At 47.6% G+C, this 14,799-nt stretch overlaps 1 protein-coding gene across 1 annotated transcript in view; it reads right to left on the minus strand.

Moving 5' to 3' along the window:
• Positions 1-14,541, minus strand: part of Tmem63c (transmembrane protein 63C) — a 37,477-nt gene extending 22,936 nt beyond the window's left edge. Inside the window, exons 1-6 of the mRNA XM_027418601.2 lie at positions 14,521-14,541; positions 13,274-13,459; positions 12,684-12,763; positions 12,182-12,263; positions 9,039-9,076; positions 935-1,077 (exon numbers count right to left, since the gene is read on the minus strand). Coding sequence (XP_027274402.2) covers positions 935-1,077; positions 9,039-9,076; positions 12,182-12,263; positions 12,684-12,763; positions 13,274-13,459; positions 14,521-14,541 — 550 coding nt within the window. The remainder of the gene's footprint in view (positions 1-934; positions 1,078-9,038; positions 9,077-12,181; positions 12,264-12,683; positions 12,764-13,273; positions 13,460-14,520) is intronic.
• Positions 14,542-14,799: the final 258 nt, after the last annotated feature.

Below are 14,799 nucleotides of genomic sequence, written 5' to 3' on the forward strand. Positions count from 1 at the left end.
AAATGGGACATTGTCTCTTTGGAAGCAGGTAGATCTTTCTGGCTGCAGGTACTGATCTGTCTGTTCAGACAGTTCCAGGCTTCATAGAACCTCTGAATCTCCTGCATTATCCTCGCCACATGCGAGTGCTTGGAATGAGAATCTGGATGTCAAGCACACTGCCTCTGGTGCTGAGATCTGGTGCATACTCAATATGCTACCGTAGATTTGTTCAGGTCTACATCTGGCTGAGGAGAAACAGGGAAAACCTGGGATTGAGGTAAAACTGTCTACTAACAGGATACCGAAGAAAGCACTGGACACCAGCCCTTTGGGCAGCTCTGACCCTCCCACAGTTCTAAGGAAGACACAGTTGCTGTTCCATGAGCTCCTATAGATTATCAAGTACGTGGCATAAGTCTCTCCCTGTGTCTAAATAGTGGAGGGAACAGATTTAGAAGCTAAATTCTTGGTCAGCTTGGGAGAGGGCGGTTTTTTTGTTTTTTTGTTTTTTTTCAGTAGATGTGGGCAAAAGCTGTGGAGTCAAGCTCTCACTCACAATGCTGCCATGGTACAATGAGTGTGGGCAGATGTCCTAATGACCAAATTCTGCATGAACAAAGCTGTGTCCATCAGGGTATATGTCAGGGAGAAGCAGAGGTTAGAAGCCTCTCCGGTGAGCCACACATCCTCCAACAGCACAAGGATATTTAGAGACAGTTCTAGGCTGAACTATGAGTTCGTCCTATTCCACACCCTAGATCAATCAAGGCGGTATCATCCCCGGTCTGCACATGAGGGAACTGCAGTAGTTTACCTAAGGACTCATGACAACTGTCTTCCAAAGAAAGGACTAAACGCCAGATTTCTAGACCCGCCCCCCAAGGCCCAAGTTTTAGCCAAGCTGCTAAGCTGCCAGTGGCTCAGGGCCAACAGTCCACTGAGCGTTGCCTACCCAGAGCAGCTCCAATGTAGTTAATAGGCAAAATGATGCCCAGGGAGGGGATGCAGAGGATGAGCACGTAAATGATGAGGTGATACTGGAACATAATGTAGATACGGGCATCGTCCCCGCACTTGCTGATCAGGTCCCGATCCCTGCAACAGACAAGAACAGATGCAGTCCTTGGGTACAAGGGTGATCACTGCTTGCGTGGGGGTGGGTAGAGGAAACAGTAGGAAGAGGACCACCTTACTCCTGAGTTTTATTCTTGGGGAAAATATTGCCCTTCTTCTCAATGCCTCAAGTGTGCCTGGAGAGCATGTCAGCGAACACAGGTGCGTTAGAGAGAGGCTGTGCTCTGGGCACAGGAGGGAACTCAGAGCCCTGTGAACTCATCAGTCAGCCTTTCAGTCCTGCAAACATTTTGGGCTTGTGCTGGGGGCACTACTGGTAACTCAGATGTGTCCCTTCTGTAAAGTTTTTTTTATTTTTCAGTTCCTTCAACTCAAAGGCAATGCTCCACATTGCCAAGCTGGCCAAAGCGGCAGAGTAGAGAATGGCCAAATGGAGGTGAGGGCAAGGGTGTTGGGAGCTTTCCTCTATGGAAACTGAGTATAGGCACTGGCCAGACACACTGGAGAACAGCTGGCCTTAGCTAATGTGTACTCTGTGACCTAGCAATTTCACTCCTAGGTGATATCCAACAGAGATATGACACACTTATCAAGAGATGTGGGTTAGTGTCTATAGGTGTATCATTTGTCACTGCCCTGCCTGTCTCACCATGATGCCAGTGCCCGTAGAAGTCTGCCACAGTGAGAGGTGTTCTCTTGTCATCTCAGTCATTGGGAGGTAGAGGCAGGAGGATTAGGGGTTCAAGGTTATCCTAAGCTACATAGTGAGTTAGAGGCCAGACTGGGCTACATGGAGGCAAAACACCACATAAAAATAAAATAAAAATACATCCTTATAGAAAATTGATACATCCTTATAGAAAAATTGGAAAATAAAAAGGAAAATAATTCTACTATCATCTCACGAGCCTAAGGTGATTTTTAAAGATTTATTTTTTTATGTGTGTGTGCATATCTACCATGGGATTTTATGCATACCATGTGTGTGCAGGTACCTTTGGAGGTCAGAGTGTTGGTTTCTCCTAAAACTAGAGTTTGATGTGGGTGCTAGGAACCGAACCTGGGTCCCCTACAAGAACAGCAGGTGCTCTGACATTCAATAGAGCATTTTGAGTAATTTCTTGTTTCTTGTGCAAGTTTTTCTTAGTGAAGGTTAAGGTTTAAAGATGGTTTGTCCCCTCAAAAGCTGTTATGGAGTTTGGTGCCCACTAAGAGGTATGAAGAGAGTGGAAAGTTATTAATAGGTTAGAAGTGGGGCCTTCAGGGCAGGTGAGGGTTTCAGGGTATAAAACCCATAGTGAAAGAGATTACAAGACACACGTGTGTGGGTAGATGTGGGCATGGACACCCACATATATGCACACATGTTCACAGCCATGTGGTCTCCTCATTCATGGTTTTTTCACACCAGCCTTCTAGGTAGGTTCATCGGCTAGGTTCAGCTTCAAATATCTACTGCAGTATTCATATTTTTCAAAAATTATGACAAAAAGCATATCTTAGAGGTTTTCAATAACTGAATTTAGAGACTTATTCACAGGTCCTGATTTTCTATCTGTGGGTAATTAAAACATATCTAGGCTCGAGAATTAAGTCCCAAGGATAGGGTTTTGCAAATTGATGGGAGAATACCCTTGGGGGAATGGGGACATATCTAGCTGCAGGCTTGGGATGCCAGATCTGAAAGGCATGCCTGAAATGTGCATACGGAGATGGCGGGGACTCCAGAGACCCTCTAGACACACAGGAAGAGCGGAGGGATGGACTGGGCAGGGCTAACAAGATTTTCCTTCCTGGGTCAGGAATCCTGCTTCCAGCTTAGGATCCCTCTTTCCTCCATTCTTTACATTACATCCCAGGATGACGTGCACAGTTCACAGTTACCTCATGTGCACAGTTTATTCTGTTCTCCATTCCTTCCAGTTTTCTTGAAGACTTGCTGTTTCTACTGTCCTCCTCTCCCAACAGTCTCCTCTCTCCACATCCACCCACACCTTCCCCTGTAAACTCCAACCAGTTCCAAGTGTGTGTGGGTTACTGTAAAGTAAATCAGGCAGCTCATCAAGTAGCAACCTCCCCCCATCCTATTTTCCCTCAAGGTCTCTCTGATATCTTATTTCCCTTCTCCTACACATCCCTTGGAAAGTAAGGTCTGTTCTGTTTCCACACCTTGAGCATCTGCTTACCTTAAAAATGCCTCCCCAAGAAAGGTGCAGATCATAAAGGTAGACCTCCTCCGGCCATGCCTGCATGGACTTGTGTGATCTCAGACCCTAGAAGAAGCCCCTTCCTTCTCCTCTCAGCAAGGCCTCCTTGGACCTTTGCTGATCCTGGGCCCATCTGTTCCTGTCACTTCAAACTTCAGTCTCTAAGCACCTGTCTGTCATGTCTAAACCCTCTGCTTTGACCAGTCTCCTAAGTTTTAATGCTGGTGTTTCAACAGCTGGCTGGTTGCCTCACGTGTTTGCCTGAGTCATGTGTCATCATTTTATGTTTCTTCTCCCGCCCTCTGCCTTTATTGTTCTACACAGACCTGGAGAGATGCCTTCAGGTTTAGGAGCACTAACTGCTCTTCCAGAGGGCCTGGGTTTGATTCCCAGCACCCATATGGCAGCCCACAACTATCTGTAATTCATGCATGTGGTACACAGATAAATAGATAGATATGTATATATGTATATACATACATATATATGCAAAAATACAATACAATATATTACAATAAATAAGTTTAAAAACTGGCGTTTTAAACTGGACATGGTGGTTCATGCCTTCAATCCCAGCACTTGGGAGGCAGAGGCAGAGGCAGGAAGATCTCTGTAAATTTGAGGCCAGCCTGGTCTAAAGAGTGAGTTCTCTACAGTTATGTAGAGATAAATAGATGATGATGATGATAGATAGATAGATAGATAGATAGATAGATAGATAGATAGATAGATAGACAGATAAAATTAAACCAGGCCATGTCTTATCGACTGTTGTCCCGTGATTCCCTCCCACTGTTGCCCTGATCACTTCTCTAATTCCGGTCACAGCCACCTCACCCTGAACCACTTTACAATAGCCTCTCTGACTGTGGACTTTGTCAGCGCTTGCTCACCCTCACATTCCCGCCTGTGGATCAAATCCCCGGAGTCTCCATACGGCAGGCACAGTCCCATCGGATCCTTTGGCACTGTTTTCCACCTTCTCACTTTACCATGCAGCCCTGCTTCTAGCTATTCCAGAAGATTCGCCAGTTCTGACTCTCTCTCCTCAACTCCACCCCAACCTTGCTCACACAGTCCTTTCCTTCTGGCATGCCCTCCATTCTTACTTCTTTTGAGATTCTTCTATCCTTCAAGTCCTAGCTCAAAAAACACGCTCTCCCTGAAGCCTCTGGTGGGAAGTCCTTCTCTTTTCCCCAAATGCCCCTTTGCCTGGCAGATTGTAAACCACCCATTAAGAAGGATACATAGACTCTTTCTGGCTGCTGTTTCTCTGAGTAGACTGCACACACAGGGACTCTGGCTGAACTGACTCTGCTCAATAAAATATTTAGCTGCCATCTGTGACAGTGCTCCAAGGGTACCAGATGTAATACAAAGTCCCACTTTTCTGCCTTCCTTGATGGTGTGATTCCCATAGAGAACCCCCTTGATAGGAGCCTTAGGGTGGGGTAGAGGTGGGAGTCAAGATGAACACAGGTTCACACAAAGCTTGTACACTGACCTTCTCATTGACTGGTTGGTTCAGGCATTCACACACCCAATGCAACAACACAGTGACCTGAATCTTCTGCACTCACTGACTCTGCAGAGACACCTTCTGCATGAAGTCCCATTGATTTTACCAGTACTCCATTAATACTGTTCAACTGTCAGTTTTAATTGTCAATTTGACACAATCTAGATTCACCTGGGAAGAAGCCCCAGTGAAAGACCATCTAGATCAGGTTTGCCTGTGAGCATGTCTGAAGGAGATTATCTCGGTTACATTTTTTATTGTGGGAAGATGTGCCTACTGTGGGTGGCACCATTCCCTGGGCAGGGGATTCTGGACTATGTATCAGAGTGGATAAAGCAAGCTGAGCGTTAGCATGCAGCATTAATTTACTGCTTTCTGCTCTTGATTGTGGATGCAATATGACTAGTGGCTTCAAATTCCTGCTGCCTTGACTTCCCCAAAATGACAAGCTGTGACCTAGAACTGTGAGCCAAATAAGCCTCTCTAAAGTTGCTTTTGTCAGGATATCTCAGCATGGCAATGGGAAGCAAACCTAAGATTACATGCCAGTGATGGAGAAAATCCAGAGGGTAAGCTTCAAACTCCCGCTGGGGATCTCTTTCTCCACACTTGAGGTTGTGGTTATTTGCGTGGTCCTATTTATCCCAACTCTCTTTCCCTTGTTCCCATACGAAGGGATGAAAAAATGCCCCACCCAGCTTTGCCTGTGAATTTGACAAATGCTGGTGTGTACTGCCTCCCGGGGGAACGGACGTTCAGACATGAGCTATGCTCCTGCGTCACATGCCTGGTCTCGACTATGTTAAGAAGTTAACATGGAGACCATTGCCTCCAGAAAGTCAATCTCATGGGAACCGGTAAGTTATTTCTCACAAAGATGAGTTACAAAAGCTTCTCTCTGGGACTGGCGGGGCTCCATGGCAGAGTGCATGCTGTATAAGGCTCTGGGCTGGATCCCCAGAATTATAAAAAAGAAATTAAGTTTGCACCTGACTCCTGACTTGTGGTCTGGCTTCCTGCCTTATGACATAATCTAAAAAAAAAAAAAAAGACATGATCTTGTGGCTGGGCGTTGGTGGCACGTGTCTTTTATCCCAACACTCTAGAGGCAGAGATAGGCGGATCTCTGTGAGTTTGAGGCCAGCCTGGTCTACTGAGCAAGTTCCAGGACAGGTTCCAAAGCTACACAGAGAAACCCTGTCTTGAACCAACCAACCAACCAACAAGCAAACAAACACAACAAGAACAAAAAAAAAAAACATAAAAAAAGACATGATTTTGCCATGGAGGCCACACCAGCTGGATGCACCATGCCTTTGACACTTTAGAATTTCTAATAGACTTCTTTTCTTCTTTGTAAAGTTACCTGGACCTGAGTATTCCATTATAGTAACAAGAAACATATTGATAAACATTATTGATTTAAATACAAAAATAAACTAGGCCTGGTGGTGCAAATCTGTAACTCCAGCATTTAGGAGACCGGGACAGGAGATCGTAAGTTGAAGGGCAGCCTGGGCTACGCAGTGAGGCCTTGTCTCAAAAAATCAGTATAATAATGTGTCTGTGTACAAATGATGGTGGACTTTAATCATTCAATCACACAATGAAAGCATGTGTGTTCTGGCTTACGCGTGTTTAATAAATAAACAAAGCAAGCAAAACCAGAGGAGTGAAGACATCTAAAAGACCGCCCTCAACTGACCCACATATGGCTCTGCATCGAGAAGCTGACACTTTCCCCACACAAAACAACAGCTGCTTCACTTGCTGGGGACTGTGGTGAGGGAGGGAGGAGCAGTGCAGGCCAAGGCCATGAATCCCTAGTGGAAGCCACAGTCCTAGGCACAACTCAGGATTTCCATGGCCCAGCACGAGTTGGTTCCCAGATGGGAAAGGAAGGTAGGTGTCCCAATGGTTCCTGGGAGTGTGTCTCAGAAAGGCCTAATTAGCAATGGTGGGTGTGGAGAAGCATGGAGTTCAGCAGACTTTGTAGAGGGAAGCAGGGCCACCCAGGACAGCACATGGTCTCTGTGATGGCTGTTCTTGGTTGTCAACTTGACTACATCTGGAATTAAGGAAGTCCCAAATGACTGGGCATGACTGTATGGGACTTTCTTTCTTTCTTTCTTTCTTTCTTTCTTTCTTTCTTTCTTTCTTTCTTTCTTTCTTTCTTTCTCTCTTTCTCTCTTCCTCTCTTTCTTTCTTTCTTTCTTTTCTTTCTTTTTTGGAATTATTTATTTGTTATGTATACAGTGTTCTGCCTGCATGTATCCCTGACTACATTACAGATGGTTGTGAGCCACCATGTGGTCTCTGGGAATTGAACTCAGGACCTCTGGAAGAACGGGCAGTGCTCTTAACCCCTGAACCATCTCTCCAGTCCGAGACTTTTTTCTTAATTAAATCATTTGATAGGAAGATCCACTTCTAATCCAGGTCTTTGGGGTGGGAAGATTCACCTTTATTCTGGGCCATACCTTCTACTGGCAGGCTTTATAAAGTACATGGAAGAAGAAAGCTCTCTGTTTGCCTGCTTGCTCTCACTATCACTGGCAAGTCCGCATTATAGTCTACTTCTTCAGGATTCCAGTGTATACTGAAGACCAGCTGAGACATCCAGCCTTGTGGACTGAACAACTACTGGATTCTTGAACCTCCATTCATAGGCAGCCACTGTTGGGTTAGCCGGACCACATCCTGTAAGCCACTCTAATAAATCCTCTTTCTCTATACATAGAGAGATTCACTCTGTAAGTTCTGTTCCTTTAGAAAACTCTGACTAATACAGTCCCTAGGGAGTAGTGAGGCTGTACCCTGTATGGCAGGTGTCACCAGGCAAGAAAAGACCCTGGAGAAGGGACAGGAAGGAGACAGGCAAAATTCAGGGGGAGTCCAGAAATATATGTGACTCTGAGCACAGCCAAGGAAAAGCTGTGTACACATGTGCATGTGTGTGTATGTATGAGTGTACATGTCTGTATGTATGAGTGCATATGCCTGTTGAGAGGTCATGAGTGCCTCTGAACATGATTGTACATGCCTGTATACAGGCGTATGCAGGTCTCTGCACTGAGGGTGTAGCCAAGGCTCACTCAAATATATGTCTGTTCAACTGAAGTATCAGGCCGGTAGTGGGGTGTTATGGGAATTCATCCTGCCCGTAGACTTAGAGTACCAGCCTTAGGGCATGACTTCTTGTCTGCTGGCGTGATCTATTATAAGGAAGGGGGCAGTCGATCTCTCTCTTGGGAGGTGGGAGCAGAAGCAAGCCTTGTGGTTGTTCACATCTCCCCTGGGAAGAACAGCAGGACACAGCAGCTGGATCCACAGCGGCTTCCACCTTGCCCTGTATTCCTGTATCCGTGAGTCTGTATTTCCCATGGAATCCCCATAATAAAGACTTCTGTAAATTCTCGCATCATCTGGTGCCCCACGTTGGGCATCATCTAAAGCGAGAGCCCGCAAAAGTATAATGAGCAATTTATTAAGGGGGGCAATGAAAAGACAAACTCACAGATACAGAGCAAAGCCGATGCCATGGTCGATCTAACTGCTTGTGCCCAGGAGTCTAAAGCACCAACCTTGTTGACACCTCTCCGCCACTTGGTCTCTCATCACGCCAAGCAAAAGTGAGAGAGCAAGAGACCGAGAGACCCTTCCCCCGAAGCTTATCAGCTGTCCTGTGGCAGACAAGACTACGCCCTAGGGCTGGTCCCACAAGGCTATCGGCGAAGTGAATTTCCACAATAGTGGGGAAATAAGAGAGAGCAAGTGTCTTGGGGTGTAGCTGTACAGAAATCCAGGTGAGGCAAGCAAGAATCACAAGGCTGTGCCTTTGCCATCCAGGCTCAGAGAAGGGACATCTGTCCTTCTGCTCCAGATAATTGATCCTCCTTGACCAATATTAACACAGAAAACAAGTGGTTGGTGTGCAAAGAAGGACTGCTTTTCCTGGAGCAGAGTCCACTGGCTTGCTTTTGTACTTGTGGGAGTAATGATTCCACTTTTACATGGGGGTCCCTCTCCGAGGGCTAAGGCAGAGGTGGCATGGGCAGAGTGCTGTACTCAGTTCCCACTCACCAGTTACAGCCTGGGAAAGGGCTCTCTGCTTACACTAGGTGAGGCTGGAAGTGGAGTAGGGTACGGCACTCAGGTCTGTCACCAGGGAAAGTCTGCTGATCTCTGCAGCCCCCTCCTATCTCACTCCCCCCACCCAGAGCAACACAAACAGAATCCCCAAGAGTGGCACTTACTTCATGGTTAGGCTGTTGAAGAACCAGGAACAGAAGCCCTGGAGAGGGAAAGGAGAGAAACTGTGAGAAAAGCCAGCCTGGCTTATTTTGCCTGACTATGGGGACTTAGACAGCAGAGGGTTGTTTATGTTGGGAGTCTCCTTTCACAGAGGGAGCTTTCTGGAATGGGGCAAGGGAAATGTCTGCTTAGAAGTGAGTGTGCATCCTTGCCCTCCTGATCAGTGAAGTGGGCTTGGAAGGAGGGCAGACGGACTCCTGACTGGACATATGCTGCTCTTCTCTGTCTTTTGTTGCTTTCTTCTGAGGAATCTCCATCCCCCACAGACATGTGGTCTAGTGCTGTCCATCAAATGTGAGTTTACCTTCAATGATTAGCTGGCCAATGGGAAAATGACCCAAAGGAACTAATTAAAATTCTCTTAAGAGGATGGATATGGGTGTGTGCTTAAGTGCCATGAATTCTGCAGTGTCTTGGTGCCGTCTCTGGTGCCACATACAGACAGCTTGAGGACAAAGCCAGCTTAAAGATGAGAAGACCCAAGAAGGGCCCTCTCAGCAATGCTGGACTTCTAGCTGTGCCTGAAGCAGCTGTTTGTCTTGAATTTCCCCAAACTTGAGCCTTAAATGACCCTTTTGTGGAAAACAAAACAAAATAAAACAAACAAACAAAAAACAAAAACAAAACAGTTTGAGCAAGCCTTGGCCCTTTGCAGCTCAGTGTCTTGTTTCGTTGAAGATGCCTTTCTCTCGGATCTTTGTGTCTCAGAGTTGCTAGGTAACAGGTAGAGGCAGCCTCAGCCATGGGAAAGTTGTTGGGAGCCCCAGGAGGGAGTAGGCTTGTGGGAGGCTCTTGCTGAGGGTGAACTGGGGCCTGTGGCTCTCGTAAAGGCTCGTGTGATGAAGGCTTGATCCCAGCTGGTGGCACTACAAAGACGTGAGTGTGCTAACATCATTCATGGGTTGGTCCACTGATGATCATAGGTGAATGGGCTCTGGGTGGGTGAGGGGACGTAGGCAAGTGGGGCACACTTTTGAAGAGTATGTCTTGTTCCTAATCTCTCTGTCTTCCTCTCCCCGTCAATAGCTGAGCAAAGATTGAGCCCTCCAAATCAGACTGAATATAAACAAACCTTCCCCCTGTAGGTCGTTAAGTTGTGACTAACACGATGTCATTGAAGCCAGAGCTCCTCAGAAATGTCCATAACTGAAAGGCAGTGGGGAGACAGACACAGGCTGGTCTCTTGAAGGGGTGGCCGCAGAAGGAACATGCTTCCACTTACCACACACAAAAGATCTGTATTGTGTTAGTTACAGCATGAGCTCAACTGGGTATGCAGATGTGAGGGTCACGGGGGGGGGGGGGAGAAGCAGATTCAGGAAGCTGGTCATGCAGACAGGGATGTTAGCAAGAGGCATGCTTCCTCCATGAGTGAGAAACAGAAGTCCAGGACCCAAGTGGGTTGGTTAGGGTCCCAGGGTGAGGAGACTCACAAAAAGGGCCGCTGGGGAAGGAGGGACAAATAGGTGGAAGGCTCTGAGATGGGAGTCAACATCCATTGTTGAGACACAAATTGGGTATGAGGCAAGGGAGCAAGCCGACAGGCCATGAAAGACATCTGAAATGGATTGGAAAAGCGTTAGAAAGAAATTGAAAGCAAGCATAGAGAACCTGTGTCTCGGGTCACAGGGATGACTCTAGATGCAGATGGAAGATGGATGGGGTGGGAACAAGGGAGGCCCTCAGGAAATCACTTAGAGCTGCTGAGGACATCCAGGCAAGAGACAGGCGGAAGCCTGAGAAGGGCTGATTGGGGAGGACCAAAATGAGAAGGTGAAAGGATCACAATTTGGGAAAGGATTGGGTCATGCCCAGGTGCTTGGCTAAGAGCGAGTTGGGGACAAGAAAGGGCTGCAATGAGGAATTAGAGGTGGCTGGAGGGTGTCATGGGGTGATTTAGACATACTGAACTCCTTTATGGTATTCGTGTGGAGTTTCTTTGAAGGTCACTGGATAAGAGAGAGGTTGGAGGCCTTCAGGACTAGCAGGAGGCCATGTTCAGAGGTAAACGGTAGTGACAACAGCTTAGGTTGTGAGAATGGGTGTCATGACTCAGAGACAGAGTAAGGAGGCAGAGGGAGGGGCTTGGGATAGTAGGGGACTTTAACAGTGGAGGGCTCTGCAAAGGGGTCAGAGGTGTAGCAAAAAAAAAAAAATCCCACAGAGCATTCCATAGACCCAATTGTATGTATTTGTTGAAGGCAGAGATACCAGAAAGTATGCCAAACTTTTTTGGCAAGTGATATGACATTGTCATCTCCAAATGAATTGGGCCATATTCCTAGCTATCCTGGGGCATGTGGTACTCAGACAACAGTTTGGGGATACCTCTCTGACAGACAGGCTAAGATGAGGATTGAGGAGGCCACAGGACTTAGAGGCAGTGGCAGAGGGCCGCTGATGGCTTTGGGACTCTGGTGGAATCAGGGGGTGATGACATATCTGGGGAGGTTGGGAAGGGGTGAGAGGTGAGGAAAAAAGACCACTGTTTAGTCAGCTGATGAGGCTGGTGGAAACAGCAGTATGGTACCCATGAGGAACACGGACAGTCCCTCTGTTTCCTCCCTTCTCCTTTCAGTCTCGGCCCAACTGTCATTTCAGTGCTCACACGATCCCTACTCACAGTGCTGTTCCCACCCTTAACTATTGTAAACCTTTCTTGTCCCCCTTTCCCATCATGCACTCATTTTGTCCTGAATATATTGATTTGCTTGTCTCCCAGCCCTGGAAGAAAGTACCATGAGGCAGGACTTGGTCTCCATTGTCCATCCCCTTGTCCTAGGGATGCAACGACCATACCCCAGGTACCCACAGAAACTGGTCAAATGAGTGGCAAAGGCAGAATTCCACAGGAAAGAGAAAGCAGAACGCAGGGCTGGGTGGGGCAGGGCTGGACAAGGCTGAGAATTTCAGTCCTGCATGACCAAAGGAAGGCACTCTAGGATCTAGGGATGGTTAATACTTCCATCTTTCTGGTGGGAAAACTGAATCTGGGGAGGCTGAAGAAGCAGCTGCTACTCTGTGCACCATGACTGCCTGCTCAGGGTTGGAGTCCCTCAGGGCCCAGACCGCTCCCAGCACTCACCTTGTCCTTGCGTTCCACCTCCAAGGAAATCTCTGAGGGAGACGACTTCTCACTTTGCTCCCCATAGATCAGCGAGGTCATGCTGCCCGCCAGGAAGGGTGGCAGGGAGGTGGAAAAGGAAAGACGAGGTCTCAGACCCCTGCCTTGCACCCTCTCTGTTCCCTAGCTGGGGGACACTGGCTCCTCTTTCCCAGAGCTGTGCCCTGCAGGCCTCAGCTCCTTAGCTGGACACGCAGCTCCCGGTATAGACAGAGCCACCCATGCTGCCAGGTGCATGATGCACTTTGGGAGCCCAGACATGGGTTCTGGAAAGACCAGGACACAAGCATGGCTTTATGCCCAAAGATGGCTGCCCTCCATGTTCCTGTCCCTTCAGGGAGGTCAATGCAGGGACAAAGGCTAGGGAGAGGATGCCACTAGCCAGTGAGACACTTCCTGCAGCTTTGGCACCAGGCAGTGACTCCCAAGGGAGTAGGGTGCCACAATCTTGCCCCCCCTTTACCTGTCATTGTGTATTAGCAGAGCCAGGCGCCCGTAGTCCCACGCAGCTTTCCGGAGGAAGGAATAAAGCAGGACAACGAACTGCAGACCCAGAAAAGTAATGTGGAGCAGGAGACGTCTCGTGCCTTCTTTTGCACCAGTCTCCTGCATCCCCACAGGGTGGGGGGCACCCTAGTCCTGAAGTCTACAGAGTGCACCCCCTCAGATGCTAAGTTCTGCCTTGGGAGGAGCTGTCCCTTTGAACTGGCATTTCCTGACACAGAGCACATGGTCAGTTTGTGGAATGGAGGAGTTGAGGGTGTGATTAGGGCGATTAAACAAGAATATCCCATGACAACATTAGCGGGGGGACAGAGAAGGAAGGTCCAAAGGCACAGGTCAAATGGACTTTTCCTTGGTGGTATAGAGAAAACTCCAGAAATACTGCCTCTTCCTCCAACCCCAAAGCCCTCCCACACAAGCCACCTAGGCTGGACCATCCCTGTGACTGGTGTCCATTGGATAACTGGGAGCCCCACTATGTTTCTGGTCATCCACTTCCTACCCTGGCTAAAATCTCCCTGTGTCTCTCCCAAAGCACCCAAGACTTACCAGCCATAAGATGAGGTTGAGTACGAGCACAGTAGGGATCCCCCCAAAGGGCTGCCCCTGGAGGACAGTGCTCTGGGACTGGAAACACTCGTCCGCTGTCATATTGCGAAACTTTGGGACCTCTGAAGAAGAAGACATCCTGGACACACTCAGGCTCCCAGCCTGGGGAAGGCTCTCTGTCAGACTCTGCGAAACACAGAAAGATGCTAGGGGGTGTATGGGGCTATGCACTGAGGATAGCAGTCAGCTAGGCTGGGGGACACATGAGACTCAGGGGGCCAATGATGGGTTTGGAATTATGACATCAAAGGAGAAGAACCGGCCCATTTGAGCTACAAGGTTACAACCCCATAGCTATGCAGACAGAGTAGCTTCAACTCCCTGAGCAATTATTTTATACTGCTTGGCCCTTTTTTAAGTTGCAAAGACTGGGCAGTGGTGGTGTGCACCTTTAATCCCAGCACTTTGGAGGCAGAGACAGGCAGGCTTCTGAGATCAAGGACAGCCTGGTCTACAGAGTGAGTTCTGGGACAGCCAGGGTTCACAGAGAAACCCTGTTTCGAAAAACTTTTTAAATTGCAAAATGCAAATGTAAATGTATCTTCCTGTTGATATATATATATATATATATATATATATATATATATATATATATATCTCACAAAGGGAAGCTAGATCCCAGAATAGAAAAGTTCAAGTTGGCACACAGAGTCATTGTGATCATGAGACACCCAAGTAGATGGGGCTCACTGCTGTTTCCTCTACATTCTATGACTCTCCAGGAAAGACATGATCCCTAAGGATGCAAGATGCCTAGCACAGAGGAGTGACCCAATAAACTCCTTGTCTAATGTAATTTATAGTGTGTGTGTGTGTGTGTGTGTGTGTGTGTGTGTGTGTGTGTACGTATGTACTTGTGAGCAAGTGTATGGAGGCCAGAGGACGACCTTAGGTGTCATTCTCAGGAATGCTTTCCATATCTTTTGAGACAGAGTCTCTCATTGGCTTAGAGCTTGCCAATTAGACTAGCCTGGCTATCCAGCACACCCTGAGGATTTCCTGTTTCTGCCTCTCCAGTGCTGGGATGACAACTACACCTGACACTTTTATGTGGGTTCTGAGGGCTAAACTTGGGTCCCCGTGCTTTTGAGGCAAGCACTTCACTGACTGAGCTGTCTCCCTAGCTGGTAAACTCCGTGTTACCTTGTCTTGGAACCTAGAAGACCAGCACCTGCCCAGGTCCTCACCCATTCAGTGGAGTTGGGCATTCCGGTAAGTCCCAGATGCAAAGCCACAGTCACTGCTTTAGAACTTTACAGGTATCGCTAAGAGGAGCCACGCACAAAGTGGCCCGATTGAACTTTCATTTGGGCTCTAGATCTCACCCTAGGTCTCTTTGATCTCATTTAAGAGAAGTGTCATTCATTCATTCATTCATTCATTCATTCAAATATTTTGTGATTCGCTGCTTTGTGCATGCATGCTGCTGCTGGTATCTCAATGATATGACAAATAAGAAAGCCTCC

Source organism: Cricetulus griseus, chromosome 5 (genome assembly GCF_003668045.3).
Source record: "Cricetulus griseus strain 17A/GY chromosome 5, alternate assembly CriGri-PICRH-1.0, whole genome shotgun sequence".
Lineage (NCBI taxonomy): Eukaryota > Metazoa > Chordata > Mammalia > Rodentia > Cricetidae > Cricetulus > Cricetulus griseus.